Below are 21,773 nucleotides of genomic sequence, written 5' to 3'. Positions count from 1 at the left end.
GTAAGGAATGTATGCTAGAACGCGACTTGGCGCAAATTCAATTAATAAATTAAGCATTAAAATATAATTAATAAAAACAATATATACAATAATAACAATAAAAATAAAATATAATAAGTATATAAATTAATATACTTACGTAAATATAATAAACTACTTACATATTTTATAAATATACATACACATAATAATACATAGCCTACTAAATACACTACATACAATACGAAAAAATAAACACTATAATATAATCTAAAATAAATATAAGCAACACATTATAGAGATAAGAAATGATTTTTGACAAGAGCTTTAAAACTTTTAACATTTTGCGCCCGCCTAATGGATTCAGGCAGAGCGTTCCAAAGTTGAATAGCGCGAGCAGTGAATGAAGATCCATAGAAATTAGTGCGGCGAACCGGTACAGAAAGAAGCAGAAGATTAGAAGAGCGAAGAGAGAGTGAATTATTTGAACTAAGGTAATTAAATTGAGTTTTAAGATAGCCTGGCGTTTTAGGGTCAAACAGAACACAGTACAGAAGGTTAAGTATGTGGGCATCCCGGCGACGACGGATGGGAAGCCAATTAAGTTTTTTACGAAATTCGGTGACATGATCAAATTTACGTAAGCCAAAAATAAATCTGATGCAGAAATTTTGCACCCTCTCAAGGATGTCTAACTGATACTCAAAAAGATCGGGAAATGAGGAATCGGCATAGTCAAGGAAAGGAAGTAGAAGGGATTGGGCTAACGCAATTTTGGTGGAAATCGGCAGAAAGTTTCGTAAGCGGCGCAAACAGGATGCAGTAGCAAACACTTTTTTTCGAATTTGCTTGATGTGTTCCGACCAGGATAAGTGCTGGTCGAGGTGCAATCCAAGACTTTTAACAGTTTTGCAGATAGGGATGCGAGTACCATCGACCACTACATCCGGCAAACAATCCCAATTAACTTTGCTCATAAGCGGCTTGCTTCCAATTATAATTATTTTAGTTTTTGAGGGGTTTACCTTTAAACCATGTTCCTTGCTCCAATTGACGATGGCTGCGAGATCAGTGTTTGTACGAAAAATCGCTTCAGAAAGTTCAGGCAGGGCCACGTGCGAATATAGTTGGAAATCGTCTGCATACATATGATAAGGAGAAGAAATGTTATTGGAGATGGAGTTAATAAAGATTGAGAATAAGAGAGGAGACAACACGCCACCTTGCGGAACCCCGGCATGAACATTGCTCCAGGAAGAGGTTAGGTTCTCCACTAGAACACGCTGCCGACGTCCCCGCAAGTAACTTTGAAACCAGTCAATAGCCGTTGGAGATATGTTAATAGAGCGTAGCATAGCCAACAATACCTCATGGTCGACGGTGTTAAAAGCATTGCTAAAGTCAAGCAATGAAAGGATTGTCAACTGCTTATTGTCAAAACCCAGGCGTATGTCATCAGTGATTTTAATAAGTGCAGTGGTCGTGCTATGACCTGGGCGGAAACCAGATTGATAGGGGTTAAGGAGATTATGGGAATTAAGGAAGCGACTTAACTGCTCCTGCACCAGCCGTTCTAACACTTTCGTCAGGAAAGGAAGAATAGCAATGGGGCGGAAGTCAGAAGCAGATATTATGTAAATAGATGGCGCGCGGTGTGTCCTTTAGACACATGTATAAAACTGAAAGAATAGAAATTAGAATTAATTAATTCACAGTCACGAGTGGCCGAGTTGGTCAGGCGTCCGTCCCGGATTGGCGTGAAAGGATGCGGGTTTGAGTCCCGCCTCGTGATCGAATTTTTTATATTCTTTATAAATATAATTATAATCAATAAATATTTCAGATAACATCTCTTCAAGCAATTTCGGATGATAGTACGTACGATCACTTACGATGGCTGGTCGCAGACTACAATGACATCACTAGCCTTGTTGAATTGGAGGGATCCAAGTTCATAGACAACTTTGGTCTATTCTCTATTACGAATAATAAATTGCATTCGGTGAGTTTTCGATTTTACTTACGCGATATATTATGTGTAAAATATATTGTTTAGTTTTTGTCTCTCTGTGAACCGTCTGGACCGATTTTTACTAGATTTTGTTCGAATATTAAACATTAGCTGCGGCCCGCGGTTTCACCCGCTTAGCTCCGCTCCTGTTATGATAATATATAGCCTATAGCCTTCATCGATAAATCGGCTATCTAACACCAAAACAATTTTTCAAATCGTTCCTGAGATTAGCGCCTTCAAACAAACAAACTCTTTAGCTTTATAATATTAGTATAGATTTTAATTGTTGTAGGATACCTAATTACTTAAATGATAATAATTGTATGATGATAATAATGATTTTAATTGGTTAAAGATTCACCCATACGTGTTCTCGGACCGCTTCGACTCGACCAGCGCCACCATGCTAGTTGCCGGGAACTACATACACTGTGACTGTAATACTGAGAAAGTGCTAAAGGTAATTGTATATATGACTAGCTTTCCGCCCGCGGCTTCGCCCGCATTTTCAAAGATAAACCTGCATAGTTCCAGTTCCCGTGGGATTTCTGGGATAAAACCTATCCTATGTGTTAATCCAAGTTACCCTCTATATGTGTGCTAAAATTCATTGTAATCGGTTCAGTAGTTTTTGCGTGAAAGAGTAACAAACATCCATACAAACTTTCACATTATTTTATAATATTAATAGGACTATATTATATTATATTCTCCTTCTATTTAAGTTACAGTTTTCTTTAGAAATCCCTAACACAGTAGGTAATATTGTATCTACTTATTGCTACCATACCTATTACCTAGGTATAGAATAGTTCAGTCGTCCAAAATTAAATTAATTAACGTTCTTGGAAAGCGAAAGTTAGAATACACTTCTTTTAATTATAAAAAGTCTTGACATATTAAAAATAAATTAATAACATAACACATACATTATTAAATGATGATACCACATATTATATTAAATATATATATAATATAATAATTAAATTTTAATTATGATTTGTTTCCTTACAGCCATGGCTACTAGAAAATAACAAAGCCATACCGGACTACAAACAACTAAAGTGCGAAAATATTGCAAATACAGCTGTCGTAGAACTAAAAGAATTCCAAGTGTGTCACACTCCACGAGACTGGACAGACTATATCTATTATATTATTGGTCTAGAAACCCTCGTTTTAGTGTTACTAGTAAGCAAAGTGTCCTATGATTATTGGGTGTTCAAAACAGCTGGTTATCTGCCGTGGCCAGCTAATAAAATGCCTAGACTGCCGTGTGATTGGCTCTGTGAATGACGTTGACGTTTGTAAAATTTTACAATATCTGTGGTATTTTTTTTTTGCTATAAAAGCTGTTTGGATGTTAGTCCTGATTGAGATTTTCGCGCCAAAATCAATATTGACATGGAGGTGTGATTCAATGATGCCAAAAGTGAATAAAAACAGTGCAATTCTTTTAAATGGTGATTAACAGAAAATAATAAATATGCTTAATTAGACATTATATAGACTAAGATAATAAGATAAGGGCCTGTTTCACCACTTGCTGATTGCCACTGCTAGGTTATTTATTTTTTTTTACATACATTCATTATTTGTTGTAATATCTGGCAGATAATGTTAACAGAATATATTATCTAGAAGTTGTGAAGCTGGCTAGTAAACACAGCAAAATAATTTGCGAAAGACCAAAATAAAATAACATTAATCAGAGTTTATAATAATATTTTCGGTATATTTTTATAATGACACATTTTCCATAATTTATAAGTAGGTACATAAACAACATAGATATTTAAAAATGTGTATATTTTTTTAATCTATAAGTATAATATACCATGAATGTGCCTTAAGGGTCAGCTCACACCGAGACGCGACGCGGCGCGACGCTGCGCGCACTTTTTTCATAGAGCGACTCAGAATATACTTTATTCACTACACGAAAAGATACACATTACATTGTGAGAATTCAGATTACGTTGCACCACGCAGCGCTGCGCCTCGAGGTGCCTCGCGGCGTAGCAATGTGTATCTTTTCGTGTAGTGAATAAAGTATATTCTGAGTCGCTCTATGAAAAATGTGCGCGCAGCGTCGCGCCGCGTCGCGTCTCGGTGTGAGCTGACCCTAACTAGCAAAATACGATACACATATTTACAAATTTTAAGTATTTTGTGGAAGTAAACTAGTTATGAACTCAGGGTACATATTTCGGATTTTTTGTCTTTTTGAATATTAACTGATAAAACTTGCCATTTTTTTGGAATCTCTAGTGTGCTCGAAAAATAACTGTTTAAGCAGAAATTATAAAAAAATAAGCATAATAAATAAAAATCTATTTTTATTTAATCGATTTGTTATGTACATAATAAAAACATATTTTATATGTATATTTGATAGCTTTAAGACGTAATGTCGCTGTAAGAGGCTTATTAGTACACTTTTTAAGTTAAGGAAATAATAAATAATTTATCATCATAGAATTTTGTGTTAGACTGTACATAAGACAGGCTTTGTAATGCAGAAGAATTTGAACCAATACCCGCGGCCCCATCATTAAAGCGGCTCGACGGAACACAGTGCAGTGGGGTTTTAGTCGGTAAGAATCCGACATAACCCAAGGCACTATTAGTTATTATTCTGTGCCCACGGCTCCTTCCCCGGGGGCCGTGGGTATCTATGCAAGATTTCCCCACTTAAAAAAAAGCTTTGTAACAATCCCACCCAATACCCATAATAAATTAAATGATTTTTTCGATCGAAATAGGTCAAACAATTGCTAACTTTACATTTTTTTTTTCATTGTGATCTGTCAAAAAAAAAAAATTTAATACGTAGCGATTGTAGCATCGTTGTAATGATATTATGACTGTAATGTAATAATAAACTGTTTAATATAAAAAAGTACTTTTTTCCCAACATTTTGTATCTTTTTCTACTAAGAGTCAGTGCCATTTGGCTTGAGATTGTACATTGATTTAAGATATTTATGTATATAATAGATGCGAAGACTGTATATTTTGTTTGCTAATTTTTAAGATTAAATATTTTTTTCGTCACTTATGTAGTTTCTTTTATTTATCCTTCCCGTAACTTATTCCACTCTACTCATATTCTCATATAAGTAACTATAATTAATAAGACAACTTAATAAGCTGCTAAAAATAGCAACTAATATTTCAATTGCCAGAGTGTGTTTGTTTCACATCACAATGCAGCGATTTTATGATACGATTTTTGTGTAAGTATAGTGTGTCTATAGAGTTAGGTTAGTTTTTACCGTGGAAAACATCTTCCCAAGGGAAGCTTTGTTAAGATGCACTCCGAAAGTTTTAAAATTCCGGCCCTATATTAATAAAAATTAGACAACATTGCATTACATTTACATTTGTGACATGTATTTACATTACATTTACATTTGTGACATGTAGTACGAGTTGTTTGAACTGATACCTGCCGCAGAATTCCACCATCGTTCTGCCCGACATAAGGCAAAGTTTCATGCTCACCACTTAGATCTTTGGCGTACGAGTACAGTGCGTTTTTCTCGTAACTTTTTACCACGCACTACCAAATTATGGAATAGCCTCCCCGCAGCGACATTGACCACGTGAAAGAAGCCGCGTGAGTGGCCTACTTTAAGGGTCACTTCACACTTGTGTTTTGATTGTAGCCTATATATCTCTACATACAAGAGATCTTGAATCCTAACCATATTTCATTCATTACCTACTTTATATAGCCTACATATTATTTTTTACGAATAGTTTGTTAATATCAAAAGTGGAAATTGACGAAATAGGACATAAGGAAATTTCATAGATATTAGTTATAAATAAAACCAATTATAATTTATAAAGAAACTTTATTTCATAGGTTTCATATTCTTCTTTTTCTTAAAATTACTCTTTCCTGTCTTTTCTTTAAAATTCTGACCCTTATTCTTCTTATCTATTTTGCCTTTTCCAAACTTCTTCGGCTTACCTTTTTCTTCGTTAGTGGAAACTTTCCTTAATTTCTTATTTTTACTATTTTTCACTTCGTCTGTATCTTTCGTTTTTGATTTATCTGTTTCTTCCAGTTTTCGTCTGAAAATAAAAACATTTATTTTTATTATACCTAACCAAAAAAATGTTTGAGTCAAATATTTTTCGTGATAGATTTTTAGAATGAAAATAGACGTGTCTTTCGTTTAAATCAGAGCTGTTTGAGAGATAAACTTGTTCCCTTTCCCGTGGGATTTCCGGGATAAAACCTATCCTATCTCTCAAGTTGGATCGAACTGCAAATGGTGTGCAAATTTTATTATAATCGGTTAAGTGGTTTAGGAGTCCATTGAGGACAAACATTGTGACACGAGATTTATATATATTAAGATTATAAAGCTGAATAGTTTTTTTGTTTGAACGCGCTAATCTCGGGAACTAGTGGTCCGATTTAAAAAATTATTTCGTTGTTAGACAGCTCATTTATCGAGGCTATAGGCTATATATCATCATCTTAAGACCAACAGGAGCGGAGCAATGCGGGTGAAACCGCGGGGCACAGCTAGTGGTGTAATATATATTTTTATTAGGTCCAAAATATATATGTATTTGTTACATTAAATTACTCACTTGCTAGGTTTTTCCAATATAGTAGATATTTTATCCCTATGCGGCGCTTTCTTGGCGAGCTTTTTCCTTTTATTTGGGTCTTGTTTTAAACGCAGCATGTATTCGGGAACCTCACAGCCAGATTGTTTCATTACTGATGCTATACTGTAATATTAAAATATAAATAAAAATGTGGTCTTCCAAAATCTGATAAATAAAGATGCCTAAACAGTATTTTTTAGGAAAAAATTCGATAAATATAATTATATAGTCTGTCTGTCTGCTTGCGATAATCTCAAAAACTTTATTGCACCGATTATCATTCTGTTTTCACTAATGGATAGCGTGGTTTTCGCGCTAGGTTTTGATAGATAACTATCTACGTTTTAACAGAATTTCCTATTTAAAATAAAAGACCAAAATATTAATTCTAAAGTGTAATGAAACATTAATATTCTTACCTTCTTAAATTAACAACATCATCCTGAGTAAAGAACGTGATAGCTTTTCCCTTTTGTCCCGCTCGGCCAGCTCGCCCCACTCTGCAATATTAATAATATTTAAATCATAGAATATTTCATGAATAAATAATCATATTTATTGGGTTATAAAAATAATTTCAAATTACTTTATAGCCTAATTAATATTATGATAAATAAAGCTCAGTAGGTTATGCTATTTCCTGCAAAATAATTGTTTCGAATATCATAGTTGTCATTGCCACACTACATTTATTTTATAGCATCTACAAATGCTACTAAATTTTCTAAATCACCTATCTATAACCTAGAGTTTGTTTGTTTGTTTGAACGCGCTAATATCGGGAATTTTCCGATTCCGATTTTCAAAATTCTTTCGGTATTATTTCTTTCATTTATCGAGGAAGGCTATAGGCTATATAATATCATCTCGCTGAGACCAACAGGAGCGGAGCAATGCAGGTAAAACCGCGGAGCATAGCTAGTTACATATAAATAAACTAATTAAAACAACTAACCTGTGAATATAAGATATAGCTGACGGTGGGAAATCATAATTGATCACCAGATTGACTCCACGGAAATCGATCCCACGACCCATGAGTTCAGTACAAATGAGCACCCAAATACGACCCACGCGGAAACTGCGTACCACGTTGTCTCGCTGCAAGTTGAGTTTGAGTTGAGTTGAGCAGAAAGTTGAGTTATAATGTGAGATGAGATAAAAGTCAGTTGTGTTGAATTTGGAAGTTGGCTTAATTTATTTTAAGTTGTTGTGAGTTGAGTACAGTTATGTTGAGTTGAAATAATAATTCCGCGACCCTTCAGTTCAGTATAAACGAGTTTGAGTAAAAGTTGAGTGGAGTTAAAACGTTGAGTTTTGTTGAAAGTAGTGGTGAGTTAAAGTGTAGTTGAGTTGAGCAAAAAGTTGAGTTATAATAATTATAATATGAGATCAGGTTAATGTTAAGTTTATATTTAGTTAAAAGTTGAGTCAACTATTACCAATAATATCAACTTCATTGTGCATAAAATAAAGGAGAAGGAACAAAGCATCCCTACTAATATTATAAATGCGAAAGTAACTCTGTATGTCTGTCTGTCTGCTACGCTTTCCCGCTTAACCCGTGACGCGTCCTATGTACAGACGGTTGCTCATAACTAAAACTGTACTGTAGCGTCCTGCGTAACAACGACTGTTCATAACGCGGCCAATGACTTTGAAGGTCACCTGTAGTTCTTACAAGTGAATGTTTCCAGTATAAAAAATATTTCTCTATGCCTTAAACATTTATAATTCGAATCGACACGACTCCGAGACAGGCAATAGAGACCAAAACCACAAAATAAAAAAAAAAGTGAATCATTGATTGAGTTGCGTCATCGGCCATAGTTTGTGACATTTGTCTTGTTCAACGAATATTTGGATTGTGAATTATGCCGAGAGGAATAATTAGATGAGTGATAATTGAGACGTATATTACTGGAAATTTTACGTAGAATACGTTTATGATATTGGTTTTAGGGATATTTGAAGAATACTCAGTGAAAAAGTGTCTCAACTTTTCAGTGCGGAAGACGCAAAATGGCGCTTTTTTTCTTGTTTGTGAATAATGGAGATTTGTTATTATTCATAGTGAAATACGTTGTGTTAAATGTGTGAAAATATAAGTGAATGTATTTGGCAATCGTGTAGTGATATGAAAACGTGAATATGATCATTTGATGACTCAGCATTATCATGTAAGTGTTAGTATGTAAGCAATTAAAATTAAAACAAAAGAAAATCAATTTTTTATAATTTTATAGAAAAAAATATATCGTCATGATTACATTTTTATGCTATAACTAGTTTCTTCCTCTTTCCAAAAATATATCATACATGGCATATAATTATAGAACAATAGGGTAAATAAAATTTTCAAACTCGGTAGTCATAAAAAAGCTAGATTTCGTGAACTCCCTTGACACTATCGGGATCGGTGCCGGCTGTGCGCCGGACGCGTCACGGGTTAAACCTCTCAACCGATTTTGATGAAATTTGGCACACTAAAAAAACAAATATTAACTTTAAATCACAATTATAATTAGTTTAATTAAACATACCTGCGCCTGAGTTCTGTCCGCATGAATAACATCAACATTAATCCCATCATAAATAAGTTCTTTGAACAGCTGCTTGGCTCTGTCTTTGCTTTGTACGAAAACTGAAAGTAACATAATATTGTTTATTTTCAGTATTTTTTATGGTATGTGTTTAGCTGTACTTAATTTACACAAAAAAATACAGCTTCAAAGGGCTGCCACTTTGATATTAAATAAATTATTCAAAATATTTTTCTTTAATATTGTAGATAGGAAGCGCTTGACCACAATCTCGCCTGATGTTAAGCTGAGATGTGGTCTTAGATGGAACGCGCTTCCCTAGAAGGTACCTGTTCACTCTAAACTTGAATAATTTGATATATATATAATAATTTAATAATAATAAATTAGGATATTAAATAATAAATAGCACAAAATTTTATTATAACACCTTATTAAATAATTATAAACATAAAATCATGGACGTATAAAAAAGACGGACGGTATATCGCCTAAACATTGAGTGAAGCCTAGTAATGGCGGCGAAACATCCATGTGTGTGTGCCATGTTGCCATGGCAACAGCTGTCCTGATGACAATGGCGGCTGTATTTTTTTCTATAAATTTTTCCGTAATAATTTTGTCATTAAAACATAAAAGAAATAACTTGCTTCCCTGTGGAATGTAATCCCTTGTGTTTTGTTATTTAAAATTGTACTGTTGCGACACCATTTAACCACGCAAGACGGCATTTTAAATATTTTTTGTGAAACAGAGACGCAGTTAATCAGTCGGTAGTTCACGACGTAATGGCGGCCGACTAGCTTACTATGGTGAGAGTGTGTGCGTGTTTATTGTCTTTACACGATCGCTAGCTTACTATGGTGGCTTCACGTTTTTTGTTCGTAATACGGCGTCCGTCTTTTTTTATATATATTTTTGCATCAAAATAGAATTTAATGAGTATAATATTTACCGAGTACAGGCGGTTTGAGTCCCTTCTGTACAAGCTGTCTGAATGCCACTAGCTTCCCATTTTCACTGCCGCAAAACAACAACTCTTGGTCTACTGTTGTTGCCGCTGCGTTCCTGGTAACAACAATATAAATTTTATATATCCTTAAACAGTTACAAAAATGTTTTAATCATAAGTTACTGAGGCGATGTCGGCGAAATTATTAGTAATCCTAAATACAAAAAAAAATCATGAACTTTTCTTCATGTGGAAAATAATAATCAATTTCTATTTACAAGTGCCCAGCTTCTGTCTGAATGTAGCCACCTCATCATTGGAGCCATCGAATATCTTACTTACCAAGTGTTTTAGTATGATAAGTCACAAAAAACGCAAAAAATCACAAAAAAATCACTTTTTTTGCAAATAATCTTGTAGTCCAGGAGGAATCGGCGCATGAGTACCGAAAACTATTCCACCTCAATTTTTTTACGTGATCCTCTTCAAATTGCCCTACTGATGATATAAATGCATGTTGCCATGGGGCAACCCGGTGCCATATTGTTTAAACCGAAATTGTTTAAACAATTGCAAGGAATTGTTATTTTTCAACCGGACAAATTTTTTTTATATTTTTTATCGAAATACCAATAAAAAAGGTCCAATTACTTTTCACGATAAAGTTAATATTTTCAAAGATATGAATTTTTTAAGGTTTGAAAAATCTCAAATTTGGGTACTTTCGACCCATGAAAAATATATTTAAAAAAAAAATAATATATAAGTAATATTTTTTTTTCAATTCTCTATACAATAGTTAATAATATTGTTAATAGAGATTTAAGAAAATTTCATTGTTTATATCTGTTTTTTAATTGTTAACTTCGCGTATCAAACGTATAAAACATTAGATTTTACGAATTTCGGCTACAAATTAGAGAATGGTACTTTGCTACCTTTATTTATGAATAAAAGCCCATTCCCAACTAATCTTAAAAAACCGTGTAATTGTAAGAAAGCCTGTAAAACCAAAGCTTGTTATTGTAAAAAAAATAATATAAGTTGCATACTTCTATGTGGTTGTGATTCAGAAGACTGTAAGAATATAATATATAAAAATAATATTGATAATAAATAAATACTTATTTTTAAATCTTGTTTTATTATTTCATACTTCTCCATCTATAACTTTCGTTTGAAGAAGTTATTCAATGTAATTAATAAGGTAAAAGACCCAGTTATTGACACTGGCCTAGTTGTTTGACACTCGCAATTTGATTTTAATTAAAAGAATGAAATGTTCTCAAAAAACCAAAGATCTTAAAATTTTTAATTCAAAAATTATATTTATTAATTTATTAGAATTGATTTGTTTTTTTTTTAACTAAAATAAAATTTAAAGTGTCAATAACTAGGTCTTTTACCTTATTAATTACATTGAATAACTTCTTCAAACGAAAGTTATAGATGGAGAAGTATGAAATAATAAAACAAGATTTAAAAATAAGTATTTATTTATTATCAATATTATTTTTATATATTATATTCTTACAGTCTTCTGAATCACAACCACATAGAAGTATGCAACTTATATTATTTTTTTTACAATAACAAGCTTTGGTTTTACAGGCTTTCTTACAATTACACGGTTTTTTAAGATTAGTTGGGAATGGGCTTTTATTCATAAATAAAGGTAGCAAAGTACCATTCTCTAATTTGTAGCCGAAATTCGTAAAATCTAATGTTTTATACGTTTGATACGCGAAGTTAACAATTAAAAAACAGATATAAACAATGAAATTTTCTTAAATCTCTATTAACAATATTATTAACTATTGTATAGAGAATTGAAAAAAAAATATTACTTATATATTATTTTTTTTTTAAATATATTTTTCATGGGTCGAAAGTACCCAAATTTGAGATTTTTCAAACCTTAAAAAATTCATATCTTTGAAAATATTAACTTTATCGTGAAAAGTAATTGGACCTTTTTTATTGGTATTTCGATAAAAAATATAAAAAAAATTTGTCCGGTTGAAAAATAACAATTCCTTGCAATTGTTTAAACAATTTCGGTTTAAACAATATGGCACCGGGTTGCCCCATGGCAACATGCATTTATATCATCAGTAGGGCAATTTGAAGAGGATCACGTAAAAAAATTGAGGTGGAATAGTTTTCGGTACTCATGCGCCGATTCCTCCTGGACTATTGCTAAAAACCGTCTTTTCCTCCTATCAACCTACAAAAAACCTGTAAAAAAATCCCAAAAACCCTTACCTAGCGCCCACGGCTACGCTCACAAGCCCACGCACGGTCCTCCTCGCCCACTTGGCCACTGCGGGCGTGTGCGTCGCGCTGAACATGCCCACACGCGCGGAACTGCACGCGCTCAGCACTGTGCCCAGCTGCTGTCTGAACGTGGCCACCTCATCGATGGACCCTTCGAACATTTTGTCCGCTTCGTCTATGATTAGCCATTGCACTCTGAAAAAATAATTAAAATCAGAAAAAATAAATGCATTAAAGCATTGTAAAAACAAATAAAAATTGAATGAATAGCAAAAAATTTATTAATATAATATATACAATAATAGACAGTAGGAAAAACAAATCATACAGCACTGAATCGAAATTCAATAAATTCAATAAAATTGTTGATCAATTTTTAAGTTTTTTTTTAAATTTACCTATCTAAGTAAAGGGAATGTAACCATATTTTCTTTGTATAGGTAGGCTACCAAAGAAAGTTTATATAAATCTCCAAAATACATTAGTCCGGGATACATCGCCCATTTTTGCAAGTGATTACTATCAAGCTAATTTTTCGTGAGTAGCTTTATTTTGATGAGATGCCCAATAATTTCATGTACGAAACTCTCGATTGTGGTAGCTTACAGAGGTAACAAGGATAAAAATTTTTGATTTGACGGTTCTCAAATATTTATTACGCAATTTGTAGGACAATATGTCTGTTGAATTATATAAGTATTAAATAAGTGAAAATAAAAAAATGCTGGTTAGTAATCATTTATGATGACTTCGTTATCGATACACATTGAAAAGGGGGACTCTTTGATCAAACCATAGATTTTGTAGGACAAATATTTTTTCGAATAATTTAGATAATTATCTTGAGATTGAACAAAAAAAAAACATTCAGTTAGTAATTAATATTTGAGAACCATCAAATCAAAATATTTTATCCTTGTTTCCTCTGGTAGCTACCACAATCGAGAGTTTTGTACATGAAATTATTGGGCATCTCATCAAAATAAAGCTACTCACGAAAAATTAGCTTGATAGTAATCACTTGCAAAAACGGGCGATGTATCCCGGACTAATATTTTTTGGCATTAACAATTAAGTAATACTTACTTATCCAAAGTGACACTGCAGTTCTCTTGAGCCAACATGTAGCACAAACGATTGGGAGTGCTTATCACTATATCTGAAAGAAAACAAGCATAGAGGTATACATAAGTTTCTGTGTTAAGCGGGACCAAAACAAAAATGAATTAGTTTATAAGCAACTGAATTTGAAAAATAAAAGATTATTACGTTTTTAGTGTTTTTTTCATTTCACTCCAGTTTATTAGTCACAGACACATAAACAAAGAAATATTTCAAATAACCAATTAAAATTATTTTATTCACTACTGAAAAATAAATCAAAACACTCACCACTCTTCCTAACCGTAGCCTCTCTCTCTTTGACCTTGCTCAGTTTAATACTTTTAACGACGCTACATCTCAATTCCGTACTCGCTGACAGCCTTAGGGCCTCTCTGTATATCTGCTGCGCTAGTTCCCTCGTGGGGCACAGGATCAGGGCCCTGGGGCCTCCGGTTGGGGCCCCGAGAATGTGTAATAGGGGTATAAGGAATGCGGCTGTTTTGCCTGACCCTGTGGGCGCTGTGCCTATGAGTTGACGGTTCTGAAATTGTAATGTTTGAAAGATTACAAATGGAATTAAATGCTTCCAGGTGATTAAATTTTACATAAGAAATTTTATGAAAAATAATTACTACTACAGACTATTATTTATTTCTTATTCAAAATGCAATCTAAATATGATGTGCGAGACAAATTAGTGTTATATAAGAAATAACACGCGAAGCCGGGTTAAATATTAGTTTGAATGTAGAATGTACTGCGATTCTACACAGCTAGTAGCTACCCAATTGATGTGGGTTGTTGATAACAAATCGCAGCAAGTCAGTGAGGGTAGTTGGGTTGAACGTCGTATAAACAACGTCTGAGCCCCTAGGCACGATTCGTACGAATGCGCCACGAGTCAAAAGAACGCGGCATTTTATAGTCTAACAGTTATTTATCTGTATAATTTTTCTGAACAATATTTTGATCCTTAATATGATATATTGTTATGACTCATTAATTTGCAATGAGTATCACAATCATCAAATAATAATATACTGTATAAAAACACATTTAATACTATATTAACAAATCTATAGTCACAAATTCATTATCTATACAAAAACATTTTCAATAGAACCAAAAACAAAATCCTCACCTCCAACATACAAGGCATAGCCTGCCGTTGAATTGGGGTGGGTTCGCTATACCCGCACTGCCTTATCGTGTCCACTAGCTCTGGGGCCACATTGTATCGCGACGTCAGCTCGGAGAAGTCCCGCAGTGCGCTGGGTATGTGACGCCCGACTGCTTTGATGCCGTATTCGTTGCGGAATCGATTTTGCTGCAAGGATAAGAACAATGTTTTTTTTAGTTTTAAGCTATTGCATAGCTTCTATCGCGGGCCTTGAGCGCGGGGACCGAATCCAGAACCTCACGCTCCCCACTCCGACGGGCACGGAGGTGTGGCTTGAAGGCATAGCATGCAATAGCTTTACCGCGGCAGTCCCTGAATGACACACGTCTTTTTAGACTGTTTCTTGGGCTTTAATTATACAGAAAATTTGTATACCACAGATTATAGATTTACAAGAGAAAACATTATAAAAATAAATAAATATATCTAACTAAGTTCTCCCTGAAATTAAAAACTTTGAAATAATATGATTCAAAAGGCGTGTTTGTTACAAGGATACACCTTACATTTTCGTTTTCCTTACAAAGTATAAAGCAAAAACACTTCCTGCGTTTGTCAGTATGTATGTATGCTTAAATCTTTAAAACTATGCAACGGATTTTGGTACAGAAGGTGGAAAGCTAGTTGTTAATAAGGCGAATAGTTTGTTTGAACTAGGATCTATTTCATCAATTAAAAATGTTATACAAGAAACACCTTATTAGGCCCAATTATAACGAGATGGAAAAATATCTTACCTCTTCCAACTCGAGTTTCTTTTGCAACTCTTCCGGCGTGAGTTTGGACTTCTTCTCTTTCTTCTTTTTATCCTTTTTCCCAAAAGACAACCCTTCAACAATTTGCAGTTCATCATTTGATTCTGTGTCCACATTTTGTTCATCTGGTGATTCTATGTCACTTGCTTCTGAGGAATTATTGTAAAATTGTATTGTTGTTTATTACTGTTATATTTTGTGTAATAAATAATGTAAAAAAAGATTTACTTGGTTATCTTTCAAGTTATATATTTTTGGATAATTTTGTTTTTAGTTAATATCATATTATATCAATATTTTTTTATAAACAATTTAAAGATTTATGTCTACTTTCTACCTCTATGCATTTTGTTGTTCTCGATTGATTTCTCTTATATGAGTTTTCCATTTAGCTTATGTGTGAGTTAAAATGACAGAAATCTAAATCATAAAGGTTATAATGAGCTATCTGGTATTTGCATAAACAAGTGGTGAAACCAACCATTACTATGTAATAAAAATAAATAATTTATTTACTTACCATCTGAATGTTCACTACCTACATCCTCGTTTTCCTCATCTTCTATGTCACTGACCTCAGCTGGTTCTTCTTTTTTTATTTCCGCCTTTTTAAGCATTGGCTTGACATTTTGTTCCTAATATATTGTGAAGAGTACTTATCTTTACTTCAATTCTAAAGCTTTTTCGTTGATATAATATTTTTACTTGAATTGGTCTTGATAGGAAATCATGTTTATAAATTCTATTAAAAATTATGGTCAATCATTCACAATCACAATAATTCGTGTTTAAAAATATAGTAAATGTGAAAGAATCACAGAATACATATTATTGATATATTGCAAATACTCGTATTGTATAGTTGAAGCAGATATGGGCCTGAATCTTAAAACATGTGAGTTTGTTTGTTCAGAACGTTGGAAAATACTAAATTGTAAAATACAACAAGTAAAGAGGTTATGTTTACTTACATGATTATTTACACCCAATACACGTCGTTTAAATGTTAACCCTTTAGTAAGTTTCTTAAATATATCATATGCATCCATTGTATCGGTTTACTTTGTCAAATTAAATTAACATTATTAGCTTTCGTATGTTGTAATTTTCGGTGTGTACACATGCCAATGTTTTTAAACTGAGTTTTTAAAACTGTAGTGACAGCTACAGTTGACAAATGACAGGTTGTGTGCTTGACGTTATGTCAATGCGACAGTCAACCGCACTTTCAAACCTCTAGCTACTAGGCTTTTTGCAAATTGTGATATGGTTAATATAAAAAATAGTTAGGAATTAAATTATTGTATTCATGTATTAAAAAATCTATTAAATATCTGTATCTAAGTAATTCGTATAGAACTGTTGTTTATGTTACCTTATTTTTATTTATAAGATAATAAGTGCCGTTGTGTCGGCACTTATTACGCTTTGCAGTCTTAATTCGGGTTTTGATAGCTGTTATTACTATAATAATATCTATGTATTACTATTTTATGAACAAACTTTCCTTCTTCAGAGATTCATTAGAGATAGAGATAACATAACATTGTGAGAGATTTTGTTCTTTTTAATGTAAATAAATTTATTTATTTGATGCTATTGTTCTTTTTGAATAAACAAAAGGGCTTAGGCAAATTCGTGTGGTAAAAGTAGCTCAAAGTGGCTCAAAGTGGCTCAAAGATTAAACAATATACACATACGTTTAGGACTCTTTTTAGTTTCTACCAGTCCTACTAGGTACCTATTATTATTATACTCACTTAAACGAATTTGTTACAATGTATGGATGCCAAATGTGACCATTGAATACTAAAAATACTTTATTTGGTACAAGTACTTAAGCGCTGCTGAGCGGATCGTTATAATCTCTTTGATCAAAGTATAGTTTGGATAAGCATAATTACAATACAGTACTTTTTACCTGGATGAATTCCTGTGTCTTTTATATGTAAACTGTGTAATGTGTATTAGATACGTATCTATTTGAATCAATTTATGTAAATTCAAAAAATATGGACTTGCATGTAGCTTCATGATAGGTACTTATAATATAATGTTTTAACAAACACCTTTAGTCCTTACTAAGGTTTTACCTCAGATTAACACTTTACCTATAATATTGTGTAATCTCAATTTATTATGTTCATAGTGATTCGTCATTTTACAGTAGGATCGGGAAATAAGGAATGAAAGGTTATAATTAATACACTGTTTCAATGGAATCACTGCGAGTTTATTAAATTTTATACCTTTATTACATCCAACTGTTTGTCCCATTATAATTATTGTAAATACAGTTTTCGTATGAAACATAAAGGACCGCTTTAAACAACTCAATTTATTTAAAATATCAGATTCAAAGATACTTAGAGTACTAATCCATTCTTTTGATATGTTCCTACTTCGCAACCCGAGTTGATTCCTTAATCACAATTATCAACAACATCAAAACAAGTAAAGACACCACCATTTTATTACCACTAAAATACTGTGATTTTTCCTTCATGTTTTAACTAATAATAACAGACTTTACTATGCAACGATGTGTTACATTTTAATTGTCACATCTAAAATACTTCTGTTGTTGAACGCAACCCGTAGCTGTCAAGATTGACGGAACGTAAATTGACAGTTGATTTATTAGAAAATTTGGTGGGAAAATAAAGCCGGGAAGTGGGAACTTGGGTAAGTAACTTTGTTATAATATTATGTGTTTAATTATTTTGTGGCTTATTCTAGTATAATTATATAGTTATGTAAATAATATGCATTGTTTTGCCAAACTTTGACCAAGCTATCATCTTACTTTTGAGTGTTCGTCAATGAATGCAGGGTCATCAATATTTTAGTGATAATAAAAAGCAATACAGTCGAATTCCATACAATCTACAACAATAGTACTTTAAGTGTCTTCACTGAAGATGCCCTTACAACGAATCGTAGAGGACTTCTAACTCCCTAGAGCCGATAATACGGTCCTATCTTACCTTATCGATTCATACACAATACTATGAAACATTTTTACACCCTCCACTCACGTTCCTGAACATCAATCAATAACAAAACGTTCTAACTAAATGTATTTTTAAAAACATATTTCTCCTTTTTCAACGATGGCAAACTATAACGTTTAACGCAATATTTCTTGAGGCAAATCGGTCATAAATGTCACATACGCTCGATAAAATTTTTAAATACAATAAATTAATAAATGTGTATGTTTCTATGAATCGAGGGTACGTACCACTTAAGACAATCTTATAAAAGATAAAAAGAAAAAAAAAATATCGATACTAAACGCAGATCGTGCATACATTAAATTACTTAAAAATCTTAAACTAAGCGTGTCAGCAAAAATATAGTGCAGTTAAAATTAGAATTGCCACTTAATTAACATTCACATATAAATTGCTTTCATAAAAAAATATTTCTGTGTATAAAAGTTAATGAAGCATAACAAGTAACAGTGGCGCGATTTTACTAAAAACAGATAGAACTATTAACATAAACTTTATTATCTATATCACTATGGCGAAAATAAATTTAAAAGGCTTGGCCTGCATCGACAGATTACTAACTCAACTAAGTACAGTACAAGATAAGCACACATTGTAAAATATAGTAAAATGTATGTGTAAAATTATCTTAAATTTTAGTGTAAATTCGCTACCGTTATCGATGTACAATCGAGTACAGTGCGATTTTCTTTAAATTATTTAAATATTTTAATAAATAAAATGTATTAAATTACCAATAAATATTATGATGTAAATTTGAATAAACTTAATATTATAGCATAAATGCGTATCTACGTGTGCTCAAAACTTATTATTTGATTTTTAGAGCTCAAGTACTGTAACGTATTGTCAGTTCGCCATTCTACACGTAAAAATATTTGGCATTTTAAAAGCGCTATTTATTTTCGGCAAAATCGGCCCACTGTCTCATTTTCTGTAGATAAAAAGTTATTTCTAGCAATAAATCGTATGTCAATAGTGGGTATATTGTAAATACTTTTTATATAGTTACTGCAGACGGGTTTCAACGATAGCTCGACCAGGACCGCGGGACTATAGTACATATATAATAAAGTAATTCTTATTTTTACAAGACGTAAGTGCACTTTGATTTATGGAACTATTATTTATGTAACTAGTTAATCAGCAGATTATCAAAAATGTACCGTAAACTGGCAACACTGGCCTCGACCAAATAAAAGCGGGAAAAAAAGGGCGCGAAAAGCGATGCAATTTTTATGAAAAATTTTCTTCGTGTACATTTTGTTGAATACAGATAAAATATTTTCACTAGCCATTTTAGGTGTCTGTATTCCACAAAATTAGTAACGGTAGGCCTTTTACACGGTACTTAAGAGAGTAACGTTTCTATAACAAAAAAAAGTAATAACAGATAACGGATGTATGATAATTTAACGATAAACATTCCATATTATAGAATAATCTGCTAGTTATTTGTTATAATTACTGAGGTATTGTGGCTGATTGGGAACTATTGCTATGTATTTATAATAATTACAATATAGTGGAAGATACTGTAAATATTAAAGCTATGGACTTAAGAATATAACGACATATATTATATACTTTACGGACTCGAGAATAGAAATTTCAACGACTTATAAATCGATATCAAAAAACAACAACGGATCGGTTGCACAGCTATCGAACAACGTTGAAAGATAACAAACTATAAAGTACTGTCAGCAAAACAAGTGATCAATAGAAGTCGATAAGTCGGTGCGATTTTTATCCTAAACTTTACTTGTAGTCGATTTATTCTTAAAACGGAAACCGCGTTCCTGATCGAGCATTAAAAATTATTTAAAATAATTAACTATTGCGTACCGGTTGGCGGCGGTTTAGCGTGTGACGTCACAAACGCCACAGATTAAACCGTTGCCAGATAAACTATTGCATTTTAAATATGGAAATGGATAACAAAATAATGTGTGTATGGGAAGAATCTATGTAACAAATGTTATATTTTAGATTTTTACAATATCTATAATTATTGTATCATAAATATAAACGATCACGTGTTATTGACTCATCCTGTAAACGTAAAGTTTGTCTCCTGTGGCCGCTGCGCCAAAGCATGAAAATTAGTACACGAATACTTGACAAGCATGTTTTGTCGTTTTCATTAATGTAGGTGGAAAAACCTGTTAATCAAGCGATTTATACGACTAAAGGGAAAATGCTCGCTTACTACTTTTTCATACTTCGCTGCAGATTTCAATCCATACGCCTCCACCCAGTAGATTACGAAATGTACAGTTCAATATTATTTCTTGTCGTTCAAAACTGGAGACGATAAAATACAATCGCGTTCATTATTTGATTCGATAAAACTTACAATACGACGTATACCAGTCGAATCAAATAATCGTAACACAGGAGACCCATTCCGACTATATTATATATAAAATTAAGCGACACATTCTGTCTATAATACTTAACATTATTGGAGGTAATACTTATATTAGAAGCAAAAATGTTTGTGAAGTTTTGTGAGCTTGTAAATCGATTAAAAATCTTCAATATTAAATACACAATTATATATTAAGATTTATGGTTCAAAAATAAATTTAAACGTGTTGGCAGTTAGGTATGCAAAAGTTTATAAAATACTGTCAAAGACGGTGTGGGGACTGATATTTTTTTATAGAAATATTTAAAATTCTTTGCTGAAATATTTAAAATATATCGGGCGGTGTACAGTCAACAATGTGAGCGTATCAAGGAGGTAAGACGTCGCATACACTTATATGCTATTATTCCTAAACTTCATACAAATACGTAGAATATATTAAAGCGACAATTTCCTCGACACGCTTACGCTGCCGACTGTACCTCGCTGTCCCAAAGCCGCCGTAATAAAAAGTATATAGTTATTTACTTAGGCTATTGCTAGTTGTACTGTCTGAAGGCATTCCGTTGCTGATATTGTGCATTACCTATATTAGTAACACAGTCGGTTCATTAAACATATTTCAATTTAACTTAAAATATAAATAAAGTGGCGAAAAAGCGAAATTAACATGTTAATCGAGACGACGTTTAATTATAAAGAAGTTCTCTCACTTATCATCTTATATAAAAATGCATTGTTTTGGTATAAATTGCAAATAATAACTTTTTGTTGTGTTTCGCTGTATTTTTTTATCGTTCTTATAATTTTGAGCTGCGGTACCTACAATTTGCCGACACATAACCAAACTTAACGATTACTTAAAGCCTAACAACCAACGGCTGACTCCAATTTGATGTAATTCGCAGCTGACAACTGAGATCAAATAATTTGGACAAGAAAT

At 32.7% G+C, this 21,773-nt stretch overlaps 2 protein-coding genes across 2 annotated transcripts in view; one reads left to right on the top strand and one right to left on the bottom strand.

Moving 5' to 3' along the window:
- hfw (leucine-rich repeat domain-containing protein hfw) overlaps positions 1-3,828 on the top strand; it is a 40,011-nt gene extending 36,183 nt beyond the window's left edge. The window contains exons 8-10 of the mRNA XM_090109019.1: positions 1,823-1,981; positions 2,349-2,453; positions 3,008-3,828. Of these exons, the coding sequence (XP_089965145.1) occupies positions 1,823-1,981; positions 2,349-2,453; positions 3,008-3,289 (546 nt within the window). The 3' untranslated portion in view covers positions 3,290-3,828. The remainder of the gene's footprint in view (positions 1-1,822; positions 1,982-2,348; positions 2,454-3,007) is intronic.
- A 2,014-nt stretch (positions 3,829-5,842) lies between these two features.
- Positions 5,843-16,572, bottom strand: ais (DExD-box helicase 52). Its single transcript, XM_090108620.1, has 13 exons — positions 16,411-16,572; positions 15,960-16,074; positions 15,422-15,588; positions 14,646-14,831; positions 13,793-14,045; positions 13,487-13,559; positions 12,389-12,595; positions 10,127-10,239; positions 9,172-9,272; positions 7,584-7,729; positions 7,048-7,128; positions 6,608-6,751; positions 5,843-6,079 (listed from the first exon to the last, which is right to left on the bottom strand). Exons 1-13 carry the CDS (start codon positions 16,486-16,488, stop codon positions 5,857-5,859), a joined length of 1,887 nt encoding a protein of 628 aa, XP_089964746.1. The 5' UTR covers positions 16,489-16,572; the 3' UTR covers positions 5,843-5,856.
- Between the last annotated feature and the right edge of the window lie 5,201 nt (positions 16,573-21,773).

Source organism: Colias eurytheme, chromosome 13 (assembly GCF_061535395.1).
Source record: "Colias eurytheme isolate Ceu_HAF_F1 chromosome 13, ilColEury1 Martin Lab GWU primary, whole genome shotgun sequence".
NCBI classification, from domain to species: Eukaryota; Metazoa; Arthropoda; class Insecta; order Lepidoptera; family Pieridae; genus Colias; species Colias eurytheme.
This window is presented reverse-complemented; position numbering and strand designations above follow the sequence as displayed.

Coding starts and splice junctions, on each gene's coding strand:
- ais (XM_090108620.1), bottom strand. CDS start 16,488: ATGGATGCATATGATATATTTAAGAAACTTACTAAAGGGTTAACATTT. Junction 16,075..16,410: donor TATTGGGTGTAAATAATCAT/GTAAGTAAACAT, acceptor ACAATATATTAG/GAACAAAATGTCAAGCCAAT. Junction 15,589..15,959: donor AGGTAGTGAACATTCAGATG/GTAAGTAAATAA, acceptor ATAATTCCTCAG/AAGCAAGTGACATAGAATCA.